General features: G+C 49.0%; 1 protein-coding gene across 2 annotated transcripts in view; it reads right to left on the bottom strand.

Moving 5' to 3' along the window:
- Znf341 (zinc finger protein 341) overlaps nt 1–23,271 on the bottom strand; it is a 46,640-nt gene continuing 23,369 nt past the window's right edge. For both annotated transcript variants that reach the window (XM_070007077.1, XM_070007078.1), the window contains exons 7-15: nt 22,666–22,750; nt 20,088–20,281; nt 18,545–18,735; nt 15,752–15,960; nt 9,065–9,161; nt 6,805–6,937; nt 3,176–3,287; nt 2,895–2,965; nt 1–1,869 (exon numbers count right to left, since the gene is read on the bottom strand). In XM_070007077.1, the coding sequence (XP_069863178.1) occupies nt 1,304–1,869; nt 2,895–2,965; nt 3,176–3,287; nt 6,805–6,937; nt 9,065–9,161; nt 15,752–15,960; nt 18,545–18,735; nt 20,088–20,281; nt 22,666–22,750 (1,658 nt within the window). In that variant the 3' untranslated portion in view covers nt 1–1,303. The remainder of the gene's footprint in view (nt 1,870–2,894; nt 2,966–3,175; nt 3,288–6,804; nt 6,938–9,064; nt 9,162–15,751; nt 15,961–18,544; nt 18,736–20,087; nt 20,282–22,665; nt 22,751–23,271) is intronic.

Raw genomic sequence — 23,271 nt, 5'->3', positions numbered from 1 at the left:
GAAATGGAAGGACTTGGAAAAAATTTTATTAAGTGAAGTAAGACAGACGCAGAGAAACAAAAGGTTTGCATGGTTTCCCTCACCTGTGGTAGCTAGAATGTACCTATAAAATGGTAAGTAAGCACTTTGGGTAGTAGGCAAGTGGTTACAAAAGAACTAACTGGAGTACAACAGATTCTATGGAGAGCTCAAAGTGTATAATTTTTTTTTTAGAAAGGCTTGGTCAAAGCCCAACAAAATAAGCACCAGGAATGGGGTCCATGCAAGGAGGTATGGGACCAAGGAGAGAGGGATAGATGAATGAAGTGGGGAAGGACAGAGAATGCAGTCAAGATTTCATTGTAGCCCGACACAGGTGACTCAAGCCTGTCATCTTAGCAACTCAGGAGGCTGAGATCTGAGGATCACAGTTCAAAGCTTGGGCAGAGAAGACAAAAAACTAATTGTATATACCACACAGTTAAGAAAAGTAAGGCAAGGAATGTGTTGAAGAAGGGGGGTGAGAATGTTGAAGGGGATGACACTAATCAAGATGTGATATATTTATAAACTGCTTTGTTAAATGATACTTAACAACTTAAAGATAATAAAACATTAAAAAAAAAAACCATTTATTGATGGAAGTGGTGCTGTGGCTCAAGTGGTAGCGTGCTTGCCTTGAGCACTCAAGGGACAGCCCAAAACATTTATTGAGCACTTTTCAGGTCCAGGGTACTTTACCAACCCCTTTGTACATTTATTTCATCATTCTGAATCCCCAAGACAGGCCTAGGATGAGGAACTATCACATAAAACCCCACCGTATGGATGAGGAAGATGGGGCTCAGAGAAGTGACGTGACTTGGCTGATGTCACACAGTGAGTGTGTGGCAACTCTTGGATTTGAAGCTAGGTCTAGGTCACAGGTGGACTTTACCCACCATGCTGAAGGCTTCCCGGAAGCCTCCCTTCCTCAGTTGTCTGGGGACCCTATGAAAACCCATAAGGGAAAGGTGCAACTGATAACAACTCTGACCTCATCCAGTGTTCTGCAGAGCGGCCTGACTAAAGGCCGTCCCAGGCAGCCTGGAGGAGGGGTGGCCGGGGACCAGCCTGACTTCTTCCCTGTGGGATCCAACCACCAGCCTAGCCCAGCCAGGCTCGGGGCTGCTCAGGCTTGGGCCAGCTCTGGCCATTGCTCTGCCCGGAGTCCGCCGGGCGGGCGGCGCTGCCCAGCCCCCAGGACTGCCGGGCACGCGGCATTTCCCGTCGAAGGCCCGAGGCCCGGGCCCGCCTCACCCGTGGGCACCCACCGCCGCGCGGCTCACTCGGAGGCCTGGATGTAGACGGGCACGGCGAGCATGGCGCACGGGCCCTCGGGCCCCGCCTGCAGCTCGGCCAGCGCAAGGTTGGAGCCCAGGCCGTCGGGATGCGCGGGCACCACGAGCTCGGGGTCCGCGCCCACCGCGCCGCCCACCACGATGGACAGCACGGCGTCCTGCTCCTGCTCCTGCTGGGCCTCGGGCGCCGGCCCGGGCCCCGGGCCTGCCCCGGCTCCGGCGCCCGGCCCTGGCCCGGGCCCTGCGGCCTTCAGCCCCTGGAGTCCCAGCGGCTCGGCCAGCGGGGTCCCCGCTTTGTGCCCGCCGCTGCCGCTGCCGCTGCCGCGGGGGGCCGCCCTCCTCCGCGGGGGCCGCCGGCTCTGCAGGTCCTTGTCCTTCGGGGGGCCCAGGCGGCAGCGATGGTCTTTGAGGTACTTGTGGCGGGAGAAGCCCTTGGCACAGCCGGCGCAGCGGAACTTGTAGTTGCCGGTGTGGGCGCGCTGGTGCTCGGCGAGGTGGGCCCGGCGGCTGAAGGACTTGCTGCACAGCGGGCATTTGTGGAGTTTCATGCCTGGGGGGCGCGGGGCGGGCGGGGGGGGCGTGAGAGACACCGTGCCCTGCCCAGGACAACCGCAGTCTCCCTAGGCGCCCTGAGCTGGGCTGGCCCTGCCTTCCCCCGCCCGGACCTCCCCACCGCCCCCCAGCCTCCTCCACTGCACCAAGCAGACTCCTGCCCCTTGGCCTGCACACCTGCCATTTCCTCTGCCTGAATGGGTCCACTCCCTCTCCCAATTCCAGCCCTGTTCCTTCTCTACCGCCACCTTGGTCCTCTCCAGCCTTTGTCTGTCCCGTCTTCCTCACTAGATGCTCAGCTTCCCCAGGAGGGCAGGGGAGGGAGGGCCTGCCTGATGCCCATGGGGGTCAGTCCCTCCATGAACCAGTCAAGCCAGTCCACCCCCCACCCTGCCAGGCTCCTTCACACAAGCCTTTGCCCTCTTGGCCTCCATGGGTTGAGGACTCAGAGGAGAGGCAGGGGCTCCCCTGAGCCCAGTCACCCAGTAGGAATGAGGCAGCCCCAAGACTCAAACAGAAGCCCTGAATCCAAGTCTAGTTTTCCAGCTTGCACTGACCCTTGATTGTTTCTTTTAGAACACAGGTTCTCAAACAGGGCGACTTTACCCCTTCCTCACAGGGGACTTTGCCTAGAGGTGTTCTGGGTTGTCACCCCAGGGGGAGGGTGGTTCTGACACCTGGAGGGTAGAATCTGGAATGCTGCTAAGTGTCCAGCAGGGAGCAAGACAGCCCCTGGGACAAAGAAGTATCTGTCTCAGAACCTCAGTGTGCCAAGAAGGGCCTGGGAAACCCCAGTATATCCTGCCAAGTACCTGCCCAGTCATGACTGGACTCACCTAATCCCTCCCCCTGCCATGCTGGGTAACACACTTCATGGTCAGGCCAGGGCAGCACACAGGCCTTCCCTCCAACCCACCCAAGCGAAGCCAACTGGCTGGACATAGCAGGCCATGGCTTCAGCCCTTCCTCTGGGCCAGCCTGTCCTAGGGCAGGTGGCAGAGGAAGCTCTCATCCCGCTCTTACCTGAGTGTGACAGGATGTGTGCCTTCAGCTTGTCTGGGCGGTTGAACTCCTTACTGCAGCCTGTGTGAGTCCTGGAATCCCAAGTACCAGTCTCAGGGGCTCAGCAACCTTGGGACCCCTAGCCAGTCCCACAACCAGCTCTTGTCCCAGGAAGGGAGCAGGGCGAGAGTGAGGCAGGCAGAGCTCAACAGGAGAAAGGGAGAGGCCTTCACCCTCAGGGCTACCCCCTCTGGTCCAGTGCTCCCAGGTGGTGACCCTTACTGGGTGACGGTCCTACTCACGAGAAGGGGCATTTGTATTTCTTGAAGGGCTCATGGATCAGCATGTGTCTCTTCAGCTTGTCCTTGCGGTTGAACGCAGACTCACACACAGAGCATTTGTAAGGCTTCTCGCCTATAGAGACAGGTGAGGAGAGAAGGTTCCAGATAAGGATTCTGAATTTGGGGAGCAGCTTTTCTCTCTGTCATTCCTTGCCACTTGGTTGTTTTGTTTTGTTGGCTGTAGGGCTTGAACTCAGGGCCTGAACACTGTATCTGAGCTCTTTTGTTCAAGGCTAGCGTTCTACCAGTTAAAGCCACACCTCCACTTCCAGTTTTCTGGTGGTTAATTGGAGATAAGTGTCATGGACTTTCCTGCCCCAGCTGGCTTTGAACCAAAGCCCTCAGAGCTCAGCCTCTTAATTAGCTAGGATTACAGGCATGAGCCACCAGTACCTGTGCCACTGTTTTGTCAGAGAGAGAGGAAAGAGCTTGCTTTTTTTTTTTTTTTAATTTTGAAGATAGGGTCTAGTTATGTGGCCCAGAGGTTCTTGAACACTCCTGCTTCTGCCTCCCAAGTATGTTTGCTGTCATAGCTGGCTTTTCTTTTTGTGTGTATGTTGCTGGGGAGGTAACCGAGGGCCTCACGCATGCTATACCCCCAACTTCTGGCTCATTTAAGATGTGCCACTATGCTGCCAAGGCTGGCCTTGAACTCCTGGGCTTAAGTGATTCTCCTGCCTCAATCTCCCAAGTGTCTGGGCCCACAGGTACTGACACTGAACCCAAGGGGCTATTTTTTTTTTTTTTTGGACTGGTATTAGGGCTTGAACTCAGGGCATTACCTCTTAGTGTTTTTACTCAAGGCTAGTGCTCTACCACTTGTGCCACAGCTCTCCTTCGTTTTCTGGTGGTTAATTAGATATAAGTCTCACAGACTCTCCTGCCCCAGCTGGCTTTGAACCAAGATCCTCAGATCTCAGCCTTTAGAGTAGCTAGCATTACAGGCATGAGCTATGGGTACCAGGCCCAAGGGGCTATTTTAGGGAGGGAACTGAGGCAGTAGAAAGCAGAACAAGTGGAAATCTGGGCAAGAGCCCCAGGGAGAAGGAAAGCAAGTTCAAAGGCTGGAAGCCAGTGTGGGAGCCAGGGAGGTCAGGGAGAATGTTTGGGGAGAATGAGGCAGGGTGAGGTGAGGTCCATGGCGCAGCCAGCTGACTGCAGGGTCTGGGAGACTGAAGTAAAGACTTCTGCTTTTACTCAGCCCAATGACAAGCCACCAGAGGATCTGAGCAGAGGGACAGGATGTGACTAATGGCCTGAGAACTGAGGGAGGGAGAGGTGGGGACAGGCGTGGCTAGTTCCACTAGGCAGGTGGCTGAAGATAGGCTGAGCAGGGCAAGTAGAACAGGCAGCCCTTGGCAGTAAGTGGCTATGCTGCATAGAAGAGAGGAGTTGTTCAGAGCTAGCCTGGGCAGGAAAGATTGTGAAATTCTTATCTCTAGTAAACCACCAGAAAACTGGAAGTGGTGCTGTGGTTCAAGTGGTAGAGTGCTAGCCTTGAGCTGAAGAGCTGAGGGACATTGCCCAGGCCCAGAGTTCAAGCTCTATGACCAACCAAAGAGAGAGAGAGAGGAATTGAACACCAGTCTAAGATGTAGCCTGAGTAGCACAGCATCAGAACAGGGTCCAGCACAGGGTAGAGAGGTCATGCCTTGTCAAAGTTTTGGCAAGAAACCAAGAGGTAAAAACTAAGATGGGCATTAGTGGTTAATGCCTTAATCCTAGCTACTCAGGAGGATATCCTGAAGAGGTTAAGGTTTGAAGCTAGTCCAAGCAGAAAAGCCTTCTGAAAAATGCCAACCCTGTTGCTTATGGGAATTCTGATCCTCCCGATAGAATGCTCTCTGCAGTCTTTGGAAAGATTGAGGTCACTCTGGGCTCCCTGGTCTGGAAAAATCTGGCCCTGTGGCTGAGGAGAGACCCCTTTTTGTTAGGGGTCCTGACTCCAGACAGATGGTTATAGGTATAAGCCACTGGCACTTGGCTATACTTTGTTTTAATATATCCTATGTGCATATATGTATTTTCTGAGTTGCAATATAAAAATACCTTTTTTTGGTTGTTGTTGCCAATCCTGGGGCTTGAACTCAGGGCCTGGGCACTGTCCCTGAGACCCTTTGTGCTCAAGGCTAGGGCTCTACCATTTGAACCACAGTGAAACTTCCAGCTTTTTCAGAGTAGCTGGAGATAAGAGTCTCATAGATTTTCCTGCCCAGGCTGGTTTCAAATCATGATCTTCAGTTCTCAGCCTCCTGAGTAGCTAGGATTATAGGCATGAGCCACTGGTGCCTGACTTAAAAGGTTTTTTTGTTTTTTGTTTTGTCAGTCGTGGGGCGTGAACTCTGGGCCTGGGCACTGTCCCTCAGCTCTTCAGCTCAAGGCTAGCACTCTACCACTTGAGCCGCAGCATCACTTCCAGTTTTCTGAGTGGTTTATTGGAGATAAGAGTCTTACGGACTTTCGGGCTGGGAAGGTGGCTCAGTGGTAGAGCACTTGCCTTGCATGCCTGAGGCCCTGGGTTCGATTCCTCAGCACCACATAAGCAAAAAGAAAAAAGCCGGAAGTGGCGCTGTGGCTCAAGTGGTAGAGTGCTAGCCTTGAGCTGAAGAGCTGAGGGACAGCGCCCAGGCCCAGAGTTCAGGCCTCATGACCGGACCCAAAAAAAAAAAAAATCTGAACCTGTTAGCCGGGCGCTGGTGGCTCACGCCTGTAATCCTAGCTACTCAGGAGGCTGAGATCTGAGGATTGCGGTTCAAAGCCAGCCCGGGCAGGAGAGACCGTGAGACTCCTATCTCCAATAAACCACCAGAAAACCAGAAGTGGCGCTGTAGCTCAAGTGGTAGAGCGCTCGCCTTGAGCTGAAGAGCTGAGGGACAGCGCCCAGGACCAGAGTTCAAGCCCCACGGCCAACAAAAAAAAAAAAAAAAGTCTTACGGACTTTCCTGCACGGTCTGGCTTTGAACCGTGATCCTCAGATCTCAGCCTCCTGAGTAGCTAGGATTACAGGCGTGAGCCACTGGCACCTGGCTTCCACGAAACTTTTATTTCCAATTAACCACCAAAGCATTGTAAGTGATGGAGCTGTAGCTCAAGTGGTAGAGTGCTGGCCTTGAACAAAAGCCTCAGGGACAGCTCCAAGGCCCTAAGTTCAACATCTAGGAAAAAAGTTAATAAAAAAAATTCCTTGTGTGTCATGCTGGGAATGAAAATAGCCTAGAGCAGGCCAGGCTAAGGCTAGACTACAACAGCCATGGCCAAAGTCTTTCAACCAGTAAAAACAATTCCAAAGATTAAAAGAAAAGAAAATGGCAATATCTCCACTGTGTCCAAGGAGACAGAGTTTTGTCCAGGATTGGGTGGGAATTCTGCAGTAAGAGCAGTGCCCTGCCCTGGGGGCCCTGCTATCTATTTAGGGCAGGAGTCTTCCTACCAGCCACTGGGGGAACCTCTAGTGCTGATGGGTCAGGTGGGTGTGGGCCAGATGGACAGGAGTGATGAAGGGGAAAGGAGGGATCAGGAGTGGGGGAGGGCAGATGGGGAGGGAACAGAGGAAGGTGTGAGAGAGGCAGGGACAGGCAGGTGCTGCTCACCTGAGTGAATGTGAGCATGCAGTTTGAGGTAGTGTTCCCGCCGGAAGAACTTCTTGCACACCTGGCATTTGAACCTGCCCCCGCTGCCGTGGGTGGGGAGGTGACGCCGCAGGTAGCGTTCACAAGGAAACACCTGGAGGAGAGAAAAGTTGTCTTCCAGTCTGCTGCACCAGCCTTCCTTTCCAGCCTCCCTTCCCTTGCAGCCCATTTCTAGCCCCTATAAAGACCACTCCCCTTCAGCCCATGGGGTCAGACCTAGCAGCAATCAGTACTCATGAGCCCACCCAAAGCACCCCCAGTCTGCACTTTGGCCAGGCCATTCTTTCTACTCAAAAGGGCTTCCTCTCACAAACTCCTATCTGTCCTTCAAGACCCATCCCCCGTGTCTTTGCCTCTGTGAGGCATTCCCTGATTCTTGTGGCTACGCTGAACAAAGCAAATTCTGTCTTTGAACTCTCACCCCAACATTAAGTCAGCATTCGATCCATGGAACTACAGTAATTTGTTTTCAGGGGAACCCTAGGGCAGAGGAGGGCTGCCATTCTTCAGGGTATAGGTCAAATGCCTGACACGTAAAGGAATGGATTATTATTGTTACTTTGTGTGCAGATACTGAGGCTTGAACTCAAGACCTCATGGGCTCACTTTTTTTTTCCACTCTAGGTTGGCACTCTACCACTTGAGCTACACTTCTACTTCTGGCTTTTTGCTGGTTAGTTAGAAAGAATAGACACACACACACATACACACACACACTGCCTTCAAACTGCAATCCTTAGATCTCAGCCTCCTGAGTAGTTAAGATTACAGGCATGAGCCACAAGCACCTGGTGAGAATAGATTTTTAAAATAAGAACTAAGTAGATGAATGGAAGATAACGAAGAGCCAGAAAACACAGGAGCTAAACTCTCTCCAGCACAGGCACAGGGTAGGTATTTACTCATTCATTTATTCATTCAGTCATGTATTCATTTTAATCATTCCCTTGGAATAGAGACCTGATCAAGGGCACAGACCTATGTGTCTCTTCCCTTAGAACCTTCCTGTAGGACCATCTGAGGTAAAATGCTCAAAACAGTAATTGGCATATGCTTCTTACACAATCCATGGCACTTTTAAATTCCAAAGCCTAAAGTTAGGCTATCGAATTGGAAACATCTAGAATGAGGCCAAGTAAAGCCAGGGCTGTCCTGGAAAATCTGCCATGTATGGTTGTTAGAAAATGAGGAGCAGAGATCTAAAATATAACTGGACATAATCTATACAGGACTCCAAGCACTCACACACAGACTAAAGGAGAATACCTTCAGGAGAGGGGCCCAAAGGTATAACTTCTCTGAACATTTACAATTGTATTTATTGAAACAAATTCCAGGAAATGTAAACATGGGCTTTTGGTGGTAGAATTGTGTAGGGTGTTTAGTTTTGCTTTTTTTGGGGGGGTAGGGCAAAAGGGGGTACAGAAAGAGAGGGAGAAAGGATGAACAAATGCAAGAATGCTATGCAGTATGCACTATATGGAAAAATGAACTTTGTAACTCATGGGCAGGGATGGGAAGGAGAAACTTGGAAAAGCAAAGGAAGGGGTGACATTGTCCAAAAAAGAAATGTACTCATTACCTGACTTACAAAATGGTAAATCCCTCTCTGTACATCACTTTAATAATAACAATTAAATTATATATATATATTTGTTTGTTTGTTTATTTATTTATTTTTGCAGGTCGTGGGGCCTGAACTCTGGGCCTGGGCGCTGTCCCTCAGCTCTTCAGCTCAAGGCTAGAGCTCTACCACTTGAGCCACTGCACCACTTCTGGCTTTTTCTGCTTATGTAATACTGAAGAATTGAACCCAGGGCCTCATGCATGCAAAAGCAAGCACTCTACCACTGAGCCACCTTCCCAGCCAATATATATGTTTTTTTTTAAAGAAGAAAATGAGGACCAGGAAGAAGAAGTTGAAACATGATAGGGTCAGTGGCAGGTTTCTTCAACACATAAAGGGAAAAACCAGGAGGATAGAAGGGGGCATCTGTGGATTAACCGAAGTTATTGTTGTATTGATCAACCACAGACCTGAATCTGGAGACCTGGGCCAAATAAACTACAAGCATGGAAGCACTGGAATTAGAACCACTTTCTAGGCATAGAGAGGGCTTCCAGAGTCACTGAGACCCCTAACAACGGGAAGTGGGAGGTCAGCCCAGAGCCCTAAGGCAAGAAGAGCAAGAGGCAAGGGGCATCCCATCAAGACACCAACCTTCTGGCAGTGCGGGCAGGGGAAGTTGTGGGTGGCAGTCTGTAGATGGTGCTCCAGGGCCTCCGGAGTGGAGTATTTGTTGACGCATTTGACACACCTTAGTAGGAAGGAAGCAAGATGCTGAGAAAGTCCAAGTAGCCAACAGGAAACCAGTTCCCACTACCCCAGAACCCATAGCAGGAAGCAAAATCCTACATTTAATTCCTTCTCAAACCTGACTCTTCTCCACTGTCACTGTCTCCATCTCTGTCTGAGCCGCCATTGCTTTTTGCTAGGACTTGTACAGTACCCTCTTCTCTTGCCTCCCAGCATTGTCCTTACCCTTTGTAGTCCATTCTCCCCAGCAGCCAGAGGAAGTCTTTAAAAATAAAAGTCTTGGCCGGGTGCTGGTAGCTCATGCCTGTAATCCTAGTTACTCAGGATGCTGAGATCTGAGGATCACGGTTCAAAGCCAGCCCGGGGCAGGAAAGTCTGTGAGACTCTTATCTCCAATAAACCACTCAAAATCGGAAGTGGCACTGTGGCTCTTGCGGTAGAGGCTTGCCTTGAGCTGAAGAGCACAAGGACAGCGCCCAAGCCCAGAGTTCAAGCCCCATGACCAAAAAAACAAAAGTCTTGGGTAGGTGCAAGTGGCTCACACCTATAATTCTAGCTACTAAGGAGACTAAGATCTGAGGATTCTGTTCAAAGCCAGTCTGGGCAGCAAAGTCCATGAAACTCTTTACCTCCAGTTAACCACCAAAAAGCCAGAGTGGAGCTGTGGCTCAAATAGTAGAGCCCTAGCCTTGAGAAAAAAACCCCAGGGCCAGCACTTAGGCCCTGAGTTCAAGACCCAGGAATGTCATAACAAACAAAACAAATAAAAGTCTACCTGACTACAATAGCTCATGCCTATAAACCTAGCTGCACAGGAGGCAGAGATTGAAAGGATTTTGGTTTGAGACCAGCAAAAAGGGCCAAAAATTTGTGAGGCTACATCTCAACTAATTAAAAGCTGGGCAGAGCCAGGTGCCAGTGACTCACATCTGAGGCTACTCAGGAGGCTGAGATCTGAGGATCTTAGTTTGAAGCCAGCCAGGGCAAGAAAGTCTTTGAGATTCTTTTTTTTTTTTTTTTTTTGTCGGTTGTGGGGCTTGAACTCTGGGCCTGGGTGCTGTCCCTCAGCTTTTCAGCTCAAGGCGAGCGCTCTACCACTTGAACTACAGCGCCACTTCCGGTTTTCTGGTGGTTTATTGGAGATAGGGGTCTCACGGTCTCTCTTGCCCGGGCTGGCTTTGAACTGCGATCCTCAGATCTCAGCCTCCTGAATAGCTAGGATTATAGGCGTGAGCTACCAGCGCTTGGCATCTTTGAGATTCTTATCTCCAATTAACTACCAAAAGAGCCCAAAGTGGAACTGTTGCTCAAATAGTAGAGCACTAGCCGTGAGCAAAAAGAAGCTCAGAGTCCAGGCCCTGGGTTCAGTGAGCGTGCAGGCGTGCACACATACGTGCACACGTGCACGCACGCACGCGCGCGTGCGCACACACACACACACATACACACACACACACACAAAGCTGGGCAGAGTAGCTCATGTCTGTAATCTTAGCTGCTTAGGAAGCCAGGATCTGAGGTATGTATAGCACCTGCCTATTATGAGTGAAGTCCTAGGTTCAAATCCCAGCACTAAAAAATAAATTACAAACCAAGAAAAGCCACAGTACTCACAGGCTACAAGTCACTATGGACTAAAAGAGGCCACACTTCATCATCTCTGAAACCTCTGCTAGAGGCTGGAGCCATTTATAACAGTCCAGATATGTAGACAAATCATGCCCAAAACAGAATGTGGGTCCTGTGGGAACTCCAAGTGGGTGACACATGCAGTGGGCCAGAAGACCCCTCAAAGCCCACGGATACCCCCACATAGGAGTCCCAGCCAGATGGGGAGGAAGAGGAAGGCACAGACCTCCCAAGCTGGTAAGGCAAGAAGACAGACTCCCTCAGGCTCAGAGGAGATGTGAATTGATGTGGGACAGAGTTTAGCAAAAGCCAGGAAAATTCAGCACTGCCTTCAGTAGTCTTCAAGGAAACAACGGCAGAATGTGACAAAGGAACATCAGGTGGTCCTGATATGAGGCACAAAGGACAAGATAACACTTTAGTGTTCCTGCCAAAGTGTGTGTGTGTGTGTGTGTGTGTGTGTGTGTGTGTGTGTGTGTGTGTGTGTGTGTGTGTGTGTGTGTGTGTGTGTGTGTGTGTGTGTGTGTGTGTGTGTGTGTGTGTGTGTGTGTGTGTGTGTGTGTGTGTGTGTCCTGAATGTAATCACAAGGCTAGACCAGACACACCCAAACAGGGACAATGGATAAGATAATGGTTTTATGCTTTTCAAAAATATCATGTTGGGCAAGGTGGTCCGTGCCTGTAACCTCCTGAGGCAGGAGGATTGATAATTTAAGGAAAACCTGAGCTACACAGTCAGATCCTGATTAAAAAAAGAAAATAAGTTGGACATTGGTGGCACATGCCCATAAACCTAGCTACTCAGGAAGCTGAGATCTGAGGATCATGGTTCAAAGTCAAGAAAAGCTATGAGATTCTTATTTCCAGTTAACTACCAGAACACTGGAAGTGGACCTGCAGCTCAAAGTGGTAGAGCACTAGCCTTGAGCAAAAGAGCTCAGAGAAAGTACACAGACAGATAACAGCTCACAAGCCCCACAACAAAATAAAGAAAGAGCTGGGTGCCAGTGGCTCTCGCCTGTAAACCTAGTTACTCAGGAGGCTGAGATCTGAGGATCGAAGTTCAAAGCCAGCCCAGGCAGGAAAGTCCATGAAACTCTCCAATAAACCACCAGAAAACCAGAAGTGGTGCTATAGCTCAAGGGGTAGAGCAGTTGCCTTGAGCTGAAGAGGGACAGTGCCCAAGCCCAGAGTTCAAGCCCCGGGACCAACAAAAAAAGAAAGAAAGAGGGCTGGGAAGGTGGCTCAGTGGTAGAGCGCTTGCCTTGCATGCATAAGGCCCTGGGTTCGATTCCTCAGCACCACATAAGCAAAAAGAAAAAAGCCGGAAGTGGCGCTGTGGCTCAAGTGGTAGAGTGCTAGCCTTGAGCTGAAGAGCTGAGGGACAGCGCCAAGGCCCAGAGTTCAGGCCCCATGACTGGACCCCCCCCAAAAAGAAAGAAAGAAAGAAAGAAAAAAGCTCTGTGACAGAAGAACTGATTCCCTAGCATGTATGAAGCCTTGGGTCTAATCCTCAACTCTACAAAAATGTGAGAAAATAAATATAAAGGTCATAAAAAGTAAAGACAGAATGAGGGCTCTGCCAGCGTTCAGGAGGTGATAGGCTGATGTGATTGCCATTCTGGGCTGCATTTCAGGTCACAGAAAACATTGTCCTTGGGGCTGGAAAGGTGGCTCAGTGGTAGAGCGCTTGCTTTGCATGCATGAGGCCCTGGGTTCGATTCCTCAGCACCACATAAGCAAAATGAAAAAAGCCAGAAGTGGCGCTGTGGCTCAAGTGGTAGAATGCTAGCCTTGAGCTGAAGAGCTGAGGGACAGTACCCAAGCCCAGAATTCAGGCCCCACGACCGGACCCCAAAACAAACATTATCTTTTTTTCTTTTTGGTCAGTCATGGGGCTTGAACTCTGGGCCTGGGTGGTGTCCCTGAGCACTTCAGCTCAAGGCTAGCTCTCTACCACTTGAGTCACAGCACCACTTCTGTTTTCTGTGGTTAATTAGAGATAAGAGTCTCATGGACTTTCCTGCCTGGGCTGGCTTTGAATCACAATCCTTAGATCTCAGCCTCCTGAGTAGCTAGGGTTACAAGCATGAGCCACAGGCACCCAGCTTTTTTGTTTGTTTCTATAAACGATGGGGTTTTTTTTTTTGTTGTTGTTTGTTTGTTTTTTTTGCCGGTCATGGGACCTGAACTCTGGGCCTGGGCGCTGTCCCTCAGCTCTTCAGCTCAAGGCTAGCGCTCTACCACTGGAACCACAGAGCCACTACTGGCTTTTTCTGTTTATGTGGTGCTGAGGAATCGAATCCAGGGCCTCATGTTTGCAAGGCATGCACTCTACCGCTGAGCTACCTTCCCAGCCCCTATAAACGATGTTACTACAACAACTGGATAACTTTCAGTAAGTCTGAAGGATCACGAAGAGTACAGAGGTTAATTTCCTGTGTCTGGTTAGAAGATGTACTTATGTAAGCAGCTCTCCCTGTTTTTAGAGAAACTCATGAATTTAAAGCTACACCTTATTCTCAGGGACAAGACCTAACAAAGCTGTGAATACAGTAGTAATCGTGGAAATATGGGTTGTGGAAGTCTGAAATTACATCAAAATAAAAAGTTGTGAGGGTTTTTTTGTTTTGTTTTGTTTGTTGTGGGGCTTGAACTCTGGGCCTGGGCACTGTCCCTGAGCTCTTCAACTCAAGGTAAGCTGTACTTACTTGAGCCACAGCGCCACTTCTGGTTTTCTGGTGGTTAACTGGAGATAAGAGTCTCAATTTCCTGCCCGGTCTGGCTTTGAACAGGGATCCTCAGATCTCAGCCTCTTGAGTAGCTAGGATTACAGTTGTGAGCCACTGGCATCTGGCTGAGTTCTTATTTTGTTTTGTGCTGGTTCCAGGACTTGAACTCAGCCCCTTATACTCACTCAGCTTGCTCACTTACCTGACACAATACAACTTGAGCCATACCTTTAGCCTGGCTTTTTTGCTGGTTATTTTGTTTTTTGGTTTTTTTTTTTTGTTGTTGTTGTTGTTGTTTTTTTGGTCAGTCGTGGGGCTTGAACTCTGGGCCTGGGAGCTGTCCCTCAGCTCTTCAGCTCAACGCGAGCACTCTACCACTTGAGCTACAGCGCCACTTCCTTTGCTGGTTATTTTGGAAACAGTCTCACATGAAGACTTTTCTGCTTGGACTTTATTATTTTTATTATTTATTTATTTGCCAGTCCTGGTGCTTGCACTCAGGGCCTGAGCACTGTCCTGAGCTTCTTTTGCTTAAGGCTAGCCCTCTACTACTTGAGCCACAGCTTCTCTTCCACTTTTTCTGTTTATGAGGTACTGAGGAATCCAACCCAGGGCTTTATGCATGCTAGGCAAGCACTCTACCACTAAGCCACATTCCCAACCATGGACTAGCTTGAAATTGTGATCTTCAACCTCCTGAGTATCTAGGATTACAGGCATGAGAGACCAATGTCTCACTAAAACGAAGTTTTAAGAGCTGTGGTAGAGCTGTGGTGATACTAGGACAAGGCCCTGAATTCAGACCCCAGTACAGAAAGAGGGGAGTGGGGGAAAGGCCAGGCACTGGTGGCTCCCGCCTATAATACTAGCTACTCAGGAGGTGGAGGTCAGAGGGTCTGGATTCAAAGATAGTCCAGGCAGGAAAGTCCCTGAGATTCTTATCTTTCAAGAAGTTGGAAGTATAGCTGTGGCTTAACTGGTAAAGCAAAAAAGCTTTGAGCAAAAAAGGGCAGGGTCAGTGCCCAGGCTGAGTTCAAGCCCAGGACTGGCACAAAACCAAACAAAACTACTTTGAACATGACAGACTGTGATGGGGGACCAGGGGAGGTAGATGAAGAATTCCCACTCACCGCATGTGGTTTTTAAATTTTGCACTATATGCATGTAACAATTCTGTTTTTTTTTTTTTTTTTTTTTTTTTTTTTTTGTTGGCCGTGGGCTTGAACTCTGGGCCTGGTAACAATTCAGTTTTAAAGAAGATAACTAATTATTTTTAGACCTCCTTTGGGTCTCTGACCTGCCAAATCACTTCTAGGAACATGGGTACAGATAAATGTCCAAAGTTGTTCCCCATAGTCCTGTTTATAATAATAACAAACTAGAATCATCCAATTATCCAGCAAGAGCAAAGATTTAAATAAATCACAGTATATGCATGACCAAAGGACTATAAGGAACTGCTAGAGAGAACAAGTCAGGTCTGTTTAGGTTGAAATGCAAAGATGTAGCCAGATGCCAGGTGCTGGTGGCTTACGCCTGTAATCCTAGCTACTCAGGAGGCTGAGATCTGAGGATTGTGGTTCAAAGCCAGCCCGGGCAGGAAACTCCATGAGACTCTTATCTCCAATTAACCACCAGAAAAACAAAACAAAACAAAACCAAAAACCAAAAACCAGAAGTGGTGCTGTGGCTCTGTGGTAGGGTGGTTGCCTTGAGCTGAAGAGCTCAAGGACAGTGCCTAGGCCCAGAGTTCAAGCTCCACAACTGACCAAAAAAAAGAAAGAAAAAAGAAATGCAAAGATGTCTATATTATAACTTGAAGTGTAAAAGTATTTGTTTTTCTCTTTTGGAAGAACTCTATACTTTGAGCTCTGCACTTTTGCCCTTGTGTTAGGTAGATACTCTAACACTTGAGTCATGGTTTAGACCTGTTTATTAGTCTGGACCACAATCCTCCTATTTTTGCTTCCTGAATAGCTGACATATGGATGTGAATCACTGCACCAGCCTTATTGGTGGAGATGAGGGAGGTGAGGTCTCTACTTTGTTTTCTGCCAGTCCTGGGGCTTGAACTCAGGATCTTTTCTCCCCACCCCACACCCATGAGCAGAACCATCCTGCCAGGCTAGATGCCCCCTCTGAGCTGTCCTTACTGTTCCTGAGCAGCAGAGCCATCAAGACCCCAGACCCTGTGCTCCCACCTGCCCAGGAGACGGTGTGTGGTGCTTACTTATAGACGGCACTGTCTTTCTTGGGGCTGTGCTGGGGGAGGAGGCTGTGTGAGTACTGGTGCACACCCAGATCGTACAGCGATGGGAAGTCCTTGCTACAAAGGTGGCAGCGGTAGCTCAGCTCCTCCTGGTGGCTCTTGATGTGTTCCAGAAATGCATCGAGCTTGGGGAACGTCTGTGCGCAGCTCTTCACCACACACTTGTACACCTAGAAGAGAGATTCCAGATGAGAGGCAGTAGGCTTCTGTTGTCAGAACCCCAAATCACACCACTTTATGACCTTTGATTAAGATGAAGTGTTTTATCTGTTTTTTTGTTTGTTTTTTGTCAGTCATGGGGCTTGAATTCTGGGCCTGGGCGCTGTCCCTCAGCTCTTCAGCTCAAGGAGAGCGCTCTACCACTTGAGCTACAGCGCCACTTCCAGTTTTCTGGTGGTTAATTGGAGATAGTCTCACAGACTTTCCTGCCCGGGCTGGCTTTGAACCATGGTCCTCAGATCTCAGCCTCAGGCATGAACCACCAGAACCCGTCTTAATTTGGTTTTGTTTGTGCTGCTACGGGGGCTTGGTTTTTTTACTTAAGGCTGGTGCTCTGCCACTTGAAACATACCAGCATTTCCAGCGTTTTGCTGGTTAAGAAGAGATAAGTCCCTTGGATTTGTCTCCCAGAGCTGGCTTTAAACCATAATCCTCAGATTTCAGCCTCTTGAGTAGCTAGTATTACAGGTGTGAGCCATGGTGCCTGGCATAATATCTGTCTAATTAGTTCACTACTGTGAACTAATCAAATGGACTTTTGGAAACAGGAGCTTGTTCTCTCTACTCTATACATCCCCTTGGTACTTCCGTGCCTCCAGCAATGGTGGGAAAAGAAGAAAAGGAAAGGAAGGAATCCAGACTCTCAGGTATGTAACCCAGCAAGTCTAGGTGGCTAAACTTCACTCCTCACAGGGAATGGTCAGGGACCTCTCTTTGAGAATCTCTATCTAACCAGCCTGCCTCAAGTCCCTGCCTCAAGTCTCTTCTCTCTCTGGGAGAAGTGGCTAGTTTTGCTGCTCATTAGGAACCAGGTTAAATGTAGATTTATGAAATACTAATCAGAGGCTGGGCACTGATGGCTCACACTTTAATCCTAGCTTCTCAGGAAGCTGAAATCTGAGGATTGTGATTCAAAGCCAGCCTGTCAGGAAAGCCTGTGAGACACTCATCTCCAGTTAATTACCAAAAAGTCAGAAGTGAAGCTGTGGTTCATTGGTAGAGCACAAATCTTGAGTACAAAAGCTTAAGGACAATGTCCAGGCTCTGAGTTCAAGCTCCAGTATTGGGAGAAAAAAATGATCAGCTGTAACTGTGTTTTGGGGATTTGGTTTTTGTTTTGTAGTGGGGTAGGAACTGAGGACTAAACAAGCTGGTGTTGCTCTGCTTCCTTGCTCAGCTGGTGCTCTACCACTTGAGCAATGCCTCCAGTCCAGCATTTTGTTAGTTACTTGGAGATGAAATCTTGCAGATCTTTCTTAATACCAGGCTGCCACAATCCTTCATGTCTCAGCTTCCTGAGAGCTACCCAGGTGTGAGGTACTGGTGGCCAGCTTTCATCAGCTTTTGAACAGTTCTGCCATCCTTCCATTCCCTCCTGAGTGAGTTAAGTGAAATTGTGACTCTTCTCCACTTCTTTCTATGAGAAGTGTTTTTAGCATTTTGAGGATTACACTTTGATAAGTAGCACATACTCCTCAGGTGCTTATATAATACCATACACCATATCTTCCTTATGAAGGTAACCCTAATTTGCTTAGAGTGACAACATGCCTACTTAAGAGTTCATCCTGCTGGGCACCAGTGGCTCACACCTGTAATCCTAACTACTCAGGAGGCTGAGATCTAAGGATCTTGGCTCAAAACCAGCCCTGGCAGCAAAGTCCATGAGACTCTTATCTCCAATTAACCACCAGAAAGTGGTGCTGTGGCTCAAGTGGTAAAGCATTTGCCTTAAGCTGAAGAGCTCAGAGATAGAGCCCAGGCCCAGAGTTCAAGCCCCATGAAAAAGACCATAAAAAAAAAAAAAAGAGTTCATCCTTATTGGTTTCCCTGTGTCTAATGTTACCCATGCGACCCCTTGCTTTGAAATGATGGGAAAGTGGTCGACTTTTGGGATAACATCTCTCCTACAATGAAAAAAAGCGAAAGCTTCCCAGAAGAAATCCCCTCTACTTTTTGCATTTGTCCTGACTGGCATATAGATATGATACACAGAGATATCACAGCCATTGTTCAACACTACAGGATTGTTCACCGTTACAGCTAAGAATCGTAGAGTCTAAAGTTAAAAGCCTGGGCTATGATGACATGTCTGATCTGCTATACAAGCCTAGCATTGTCTACTTATAAACTTCCTTTGAAGGGAGAGAAATAAAACAACATGAAGCCAGTTTGCTTTTGTGTGGCACCAAATAGCACTTCTCTAAATGACAGACCTCATGCACTGTTCTGACCAGTGCTTTTAGGAAAGGCTGCTGGGCTCCTTTGTTTATGACTAGAGCTGTGCCAGAGTGGCTGCCTAGAAAAAGCAAGCACTGTCCCAGGCCAGGTGACCATGGTGGACAACAAGGCCATACCCTCTGAAGTCAGACACCAGAAGAGGCAAGACATGGGCCCTTGCTACTAGAAACCCAGCCAAAGGCACAAGCACTGTAGAAAGGTTGACATGATTTCTGCTGTCTCTAGATAGCAGAGATCTTGCACCTCTGGGCTCCTGCCTAACTGGTTGTGGCCCCTATGCCCATGCCCACATACCTGCTCATTCTTGTGCTGAGTCATGTGGGACTTGAGCTGGAAGTAGGTGCTGAACTTGCTGGGGCAGAACTGGCACAGGTAGGAGCTATCGATGAGGACCACCTGCTTGGGCTCCAGCTTGTCAGCATCATCCTCACCTGCTGGCGGCAAGGTCTGGGGCTGTGGTGTGTTGGACAGGGTCTGGCCCAAACCTGGGAAGAGAGGCAGGCCAGGGAGGAAGTCAGTGAGCAGGGATGGGGAGAGTCAGGACAGGAATCACGCTGTCTGGGAGATCACAGAACACCTATTGTGTGTTCTGGCTATGCCTGGTGTGGGATATGGACTCACATCCGGTCCAGGAGATAAAATACTGACACATTTACAGTCTGAGCCAGAGGGAGGGAGAGCCTCTGGCTTTAGTGCCAGCCTTGTCTTGGATGCTAGACTCCTCCATGGTGGGTCCTCACTGAACACCAGCTACACTACTGGTGCCTCCTCAGGCCTCCTTCTAATTGGAACCCTTTGCCTCACTGTCCTTTTGTCACCACCTTGCTCCTCCTTGTGTCTCATATCAGGGACCTCAGGCCCCATCTCTGCAGCCATGGCTCAGTGCCTGAGTGTTGGATCATTGTGTCCAGGCACAATGGAGTCTGGAAAGTAACAGGAGAGATGGTCTCCCATTCTGAGTTGGGATCCAGGCTCAGCAGGGAAAACAAAGATAGCAAACCAATTAGTGATGCCTGCCATGGACATAGTATTAGAGCAATGTATATTACATAATACATATTACATATTTGTCATCCTTCCTTTTTTTTTTTTTTTTTTTTTTGTCGGTCGTGGGGCTTGAACTCTGGGCCTGGGCACTGTCCCTCAGCTCTTCAGCTCAAGGCGAGCGCTCTACCACTTGAGCTACAGCGCCACTTCCGGTTTTCTGGTGGTTTATTGGAGATAGGAGTCTCACGGTCTCTCCTGCCCGGGCTGGCTTTGAACCGCGATCCTCAGATCTCAGCCTCCTGAGTAGCTAGGATTACAGGCGTGAGCCACCAGCGCCCGGCTTGTCATCCTTCCTTTTATCCTGTGCCTTCCACCCTGTTTCCTCTTCTCTCTTCTCTTCTTCTCCTCTCCTCCCCTTCCTCTTCCTACTGGGTTTTGAACATCCCCTTGCTTTTTCTGCTTAAGTCTGATGCTTTACCACTTGAGCCACACCTCCACTCCTGGCATTTTGCTGGTTAACTGAAGATAACAGTCTTGAGGATTTGTCTGAATGAGTTGGTTTTAAACCAAGATTCTCAGACCTCATCCCCCGAAATAGCTAAGATTAGAGGCATGAGCCATTATTTTTTTAAGATGAGGATCTCACTATGTAAGCACCTTTTCGATCAAGTAGACTGAAGCCCAGAGGTCAAGGAGGTTACCCAGAGTGAGAGAGTTAGCAATAAAACCTGTGAAGCTGGGGCTGAGGTGGAGCTCAGTGGCAGAGCACTTGCCTAGCCTGCACAAGGCTCTGGGTTCCATTCCCTGCAGAGAGATGTGGGGGAGCATGGCTTCTCCCACTTCCACTCACCTGCATTTTCCTCCTCCTCTTGCCTGCTGGGGTTCAAGGCCATGACCTGTACAGTCACAGAGTTGCGAGAAACGGTGCCACCACTGCGCCCTGGGGGCCACACCTTGTGGGTCTGCATGTGCTTCTTGACATTGGACTTCTGTGCGAAGGCCCGGCCACACGCAATGCACTGGAAGGGCTTCTCGCCTGTGTGGCTGTGGGGACAAAGTCTGTCAGCACCCTTGCCTAGCAATGGCCCAGACCTACTTCTGGCCACTGGGTGTATCCTCATATCCAAGCCCGACAGACCAGAGGTGGGAAAACTGGGCTCTTGATCCCATCACCCATGATAGAGGCTGACCCTCTCAAGGGCACATCACACTGAGATGTCACATTTCCTCTAGAGATTGTCATCTGAATGAAAAAGCATCCTAGTGACTGCCACATACAGCATGTATACCATTATTAACTTCTCCTTCAATCCACTTATAAATTCTTTTAAAAATTGTCTTGTATTTCTTTGAGACAGCCCAGGCTGGCCTCAAACTCTGGATCCTCCCACCTCAGACCCCCAATTTCTTGGATTAAAGGTATCATCAAGGGCTGGGAAGGTGGCTCAGTAGTAGAGTGCTTATCTTGCATGCATGAGGCCCTGGGTTGGATTCCTCAGCACCACATAAGCAGAAAAAGCTGAAAGTGGCACTTTGGCTCAAGTGGTAGGGCGCTAGCCTTGAGCTGAAGAGCTGAGGGACAGTGCTCAGGCCCAGAGTTCAGGACCCATGACTCAAAAAAAAAAAAAAAAGATATCATCACCACAAACAGATAATCATCTCTTTTGGGGGGGGTGGGGGGGACCCTGGCCTGGGGCTTGAACTCGGCCTGGGCACCATCCCTGAGCTTCTTTTGCTAAAGGCGAACAGTTGTGAACCACAATGCCACTTCTGGCTTTTTTCTGTTTACAAGGTACTGAGGAATTGAACCCAGGGCTTCATACATGCTAGGCACGCACTCTACCACTAAGCCACATTCCCAGCCTGTCTTTTCGTTTTTGATACTGGGAATCAAACCCATGGCGTTGTGCTGGCTAGGCAAGTGTTTTCCCACTGAACTACATCCCAACCCATAAAACAATGTTACTAAGGCCTAGAGCTACACTATTACAATGGATATTAGCTATAAGGGGTTATTGAAATTTAAGTTGGTTAATGTTAAATTAAAAATTCCATTTTTCAGGGCTGGGAATGAGGCTCAGTGGTACAGTGCCTGCTTAGCAAGCATGAGGCTCTGGGTTTGATTCCTCAGTACCACATAAACAGAAAAAGCTGGAAGTAGTGCTGTGGCTCAAGTGGTAGAACATTAGCCTTCAGCACAGAGAGGCTCAGGGACAGAGTCCAAGTCCCAAGTTAAAGCTCCAAAACCGGCAAAAAAAAAAAAAAAAAAAAAATTCCATTTTTTCAGCTAGGTGCCACTAGCCCAAGCCTTTAATCCTACCTACTCAGTAAACTCAGATGTGAGGACTGCTTTGAGAAGCTGCCTGGACAGGAAAGTCTGTATGACTTTTATCTCCAATTAACTACCTAAAAGTATAACTGTAGCTTAAGTGGTAGAGCACCAGTCTTGAGCTATAAAGCTCAAGTACCAGAACATGTCCAGCAAAAAAATAAATTAATCCATTTTTCAGCAACACTAGCCCCCTTCTAAGTACTCAAGATCCCTCAGGGCTGGTAGTGGCCACACTGGGTCACAGTTGATGACAGCACCAACCTGAGCACCACCACCTTCATTGAAAGCTCTATCTAGGCAGTGCTGTTGTGGACTGGTGGATCTCCACCAAGCTCGACTTTGCCCCCAAGGCTCACGCCTGTAATCCTAGCTACTCAGGAGGCTGAGATCTGAGGATCTCAGTTCAAAGCCAGCCTGGGCAAGAAAGTCCATGAGACTCTTATCTCTAATAAACCACTAGAAAATTGGAAGTGGCGCTGTGGCTCAAGTGGTAGCCTTGAGCTGAGGGACAGTGCCCAGGCCCAGAGTTCAAGGCTCAAGACTGACAAAAAAAAAAAAAAAAGAGAGAGAGAGAGAGAGACAGAGAGAGAGACAGAGAGAATAACCTAATTACATCCTTCAGACTTTCCCAGGCCACAGTCAGAAACTTGCTAAAAGCATCCATGTAACACGAGTCACCCTGTGAGCAGCCCTGGTTGCGTGAGCCTCTCTGTGTCACAGGTGAGAACACCAAGGACCAGATGGGCTCCCTGCATGTTCTTGTGACCAGAGATGTTCTAGTTATACATGAGTGACCCAAGACTTCCTGGAGCCATCCTGGCAGGGCCAGCTGGTGGACAGCCCTTCTATAAGCCCAGAATTGGGGCAGCCCATGTTTCTGCAAATTTATCACCTGTCCCCCACCTGTCATAGCAGGCAGGCCCCTTTTCCTGATCCTGAGAAAAGCTTGGATCTAGTTGGAAAACCAGCCCAATTAGACCACAGGCCTTGCAGACCCTCATGGGACAGATGGGCTGGGTTTGAGAAGGGACCAGGTTTCTACTGCAGATGGCCTCAGCCAGAGCTGCTCACAAGCCCCTCCCTTCTCCCTGCACACCTTCGGATGTGCTGCTGCAGGTCGAAGTTCTTGGTGAAAGACTTGTCACAATAGGAGCATTTGAGCTTCTGTGCCTTTGGCTTCCCTGCAGCAGAAAGACAAAGCAAGAGAGGGAGGTGAGGCGAGGGTGTCTAAGGCTGTCTTCACCCTGGGACCTGGGCCGACAATCCACAGCCTTATAAATACATGCACAGAGAAAGAGACACAGTGAACTTCTCATAGGGCCCAGGAGACAAATCCAGGACAAACTCTGAGCCCCTCACAGCCTCTCCCTGCCCCAGGATAAAACCTACCCTGTCTGTGATAACCATCAGCATACTGAGTCCTCTGACTCCTGCCCACTTCACCATGCCCTCCATCCTTGTGGAAGATGCTTTGCTAATCCTGAAAGAATTCAAGCATGTCCTACCTCTGGACCTTTGCACCTGCTGGCTTCCCTTGTCTGGAATGCCATCCCTCAGATACCCCAAAAGCTACTTCCTTCTCTTCCCCAGATGGGTAAGTAGCCTTGTTTTCCAGCCTCACCTCAGAAACTCTCAATCACAGTGCTCCATTAACCTCCTTCCTACAGCAACTTATAAATAAATATTTAGTCCTGTCTGCGTC

Source organism: Dipodomys merriami, unplaced genomic scaffold (assembly GCF_024711535.1).
Source record: "Dipodomys merriami isolate MVZ:Mamm:240054 unplaced genomic scaffold, mDipMer1.0.p SCAF_7, whole genome shotgun sequence".
NCBI classification, from domain to species: Eukaryota; Metazoa; Chordata; class Mammalia; order Rodentia; family Heteromyidae; genus Dipodomys; species Dipodomys merriami.
Note: the sequence above shows the minus strand (reverse complement) of the source record. Positions and strands in the feature narration are given on the sequence as shown.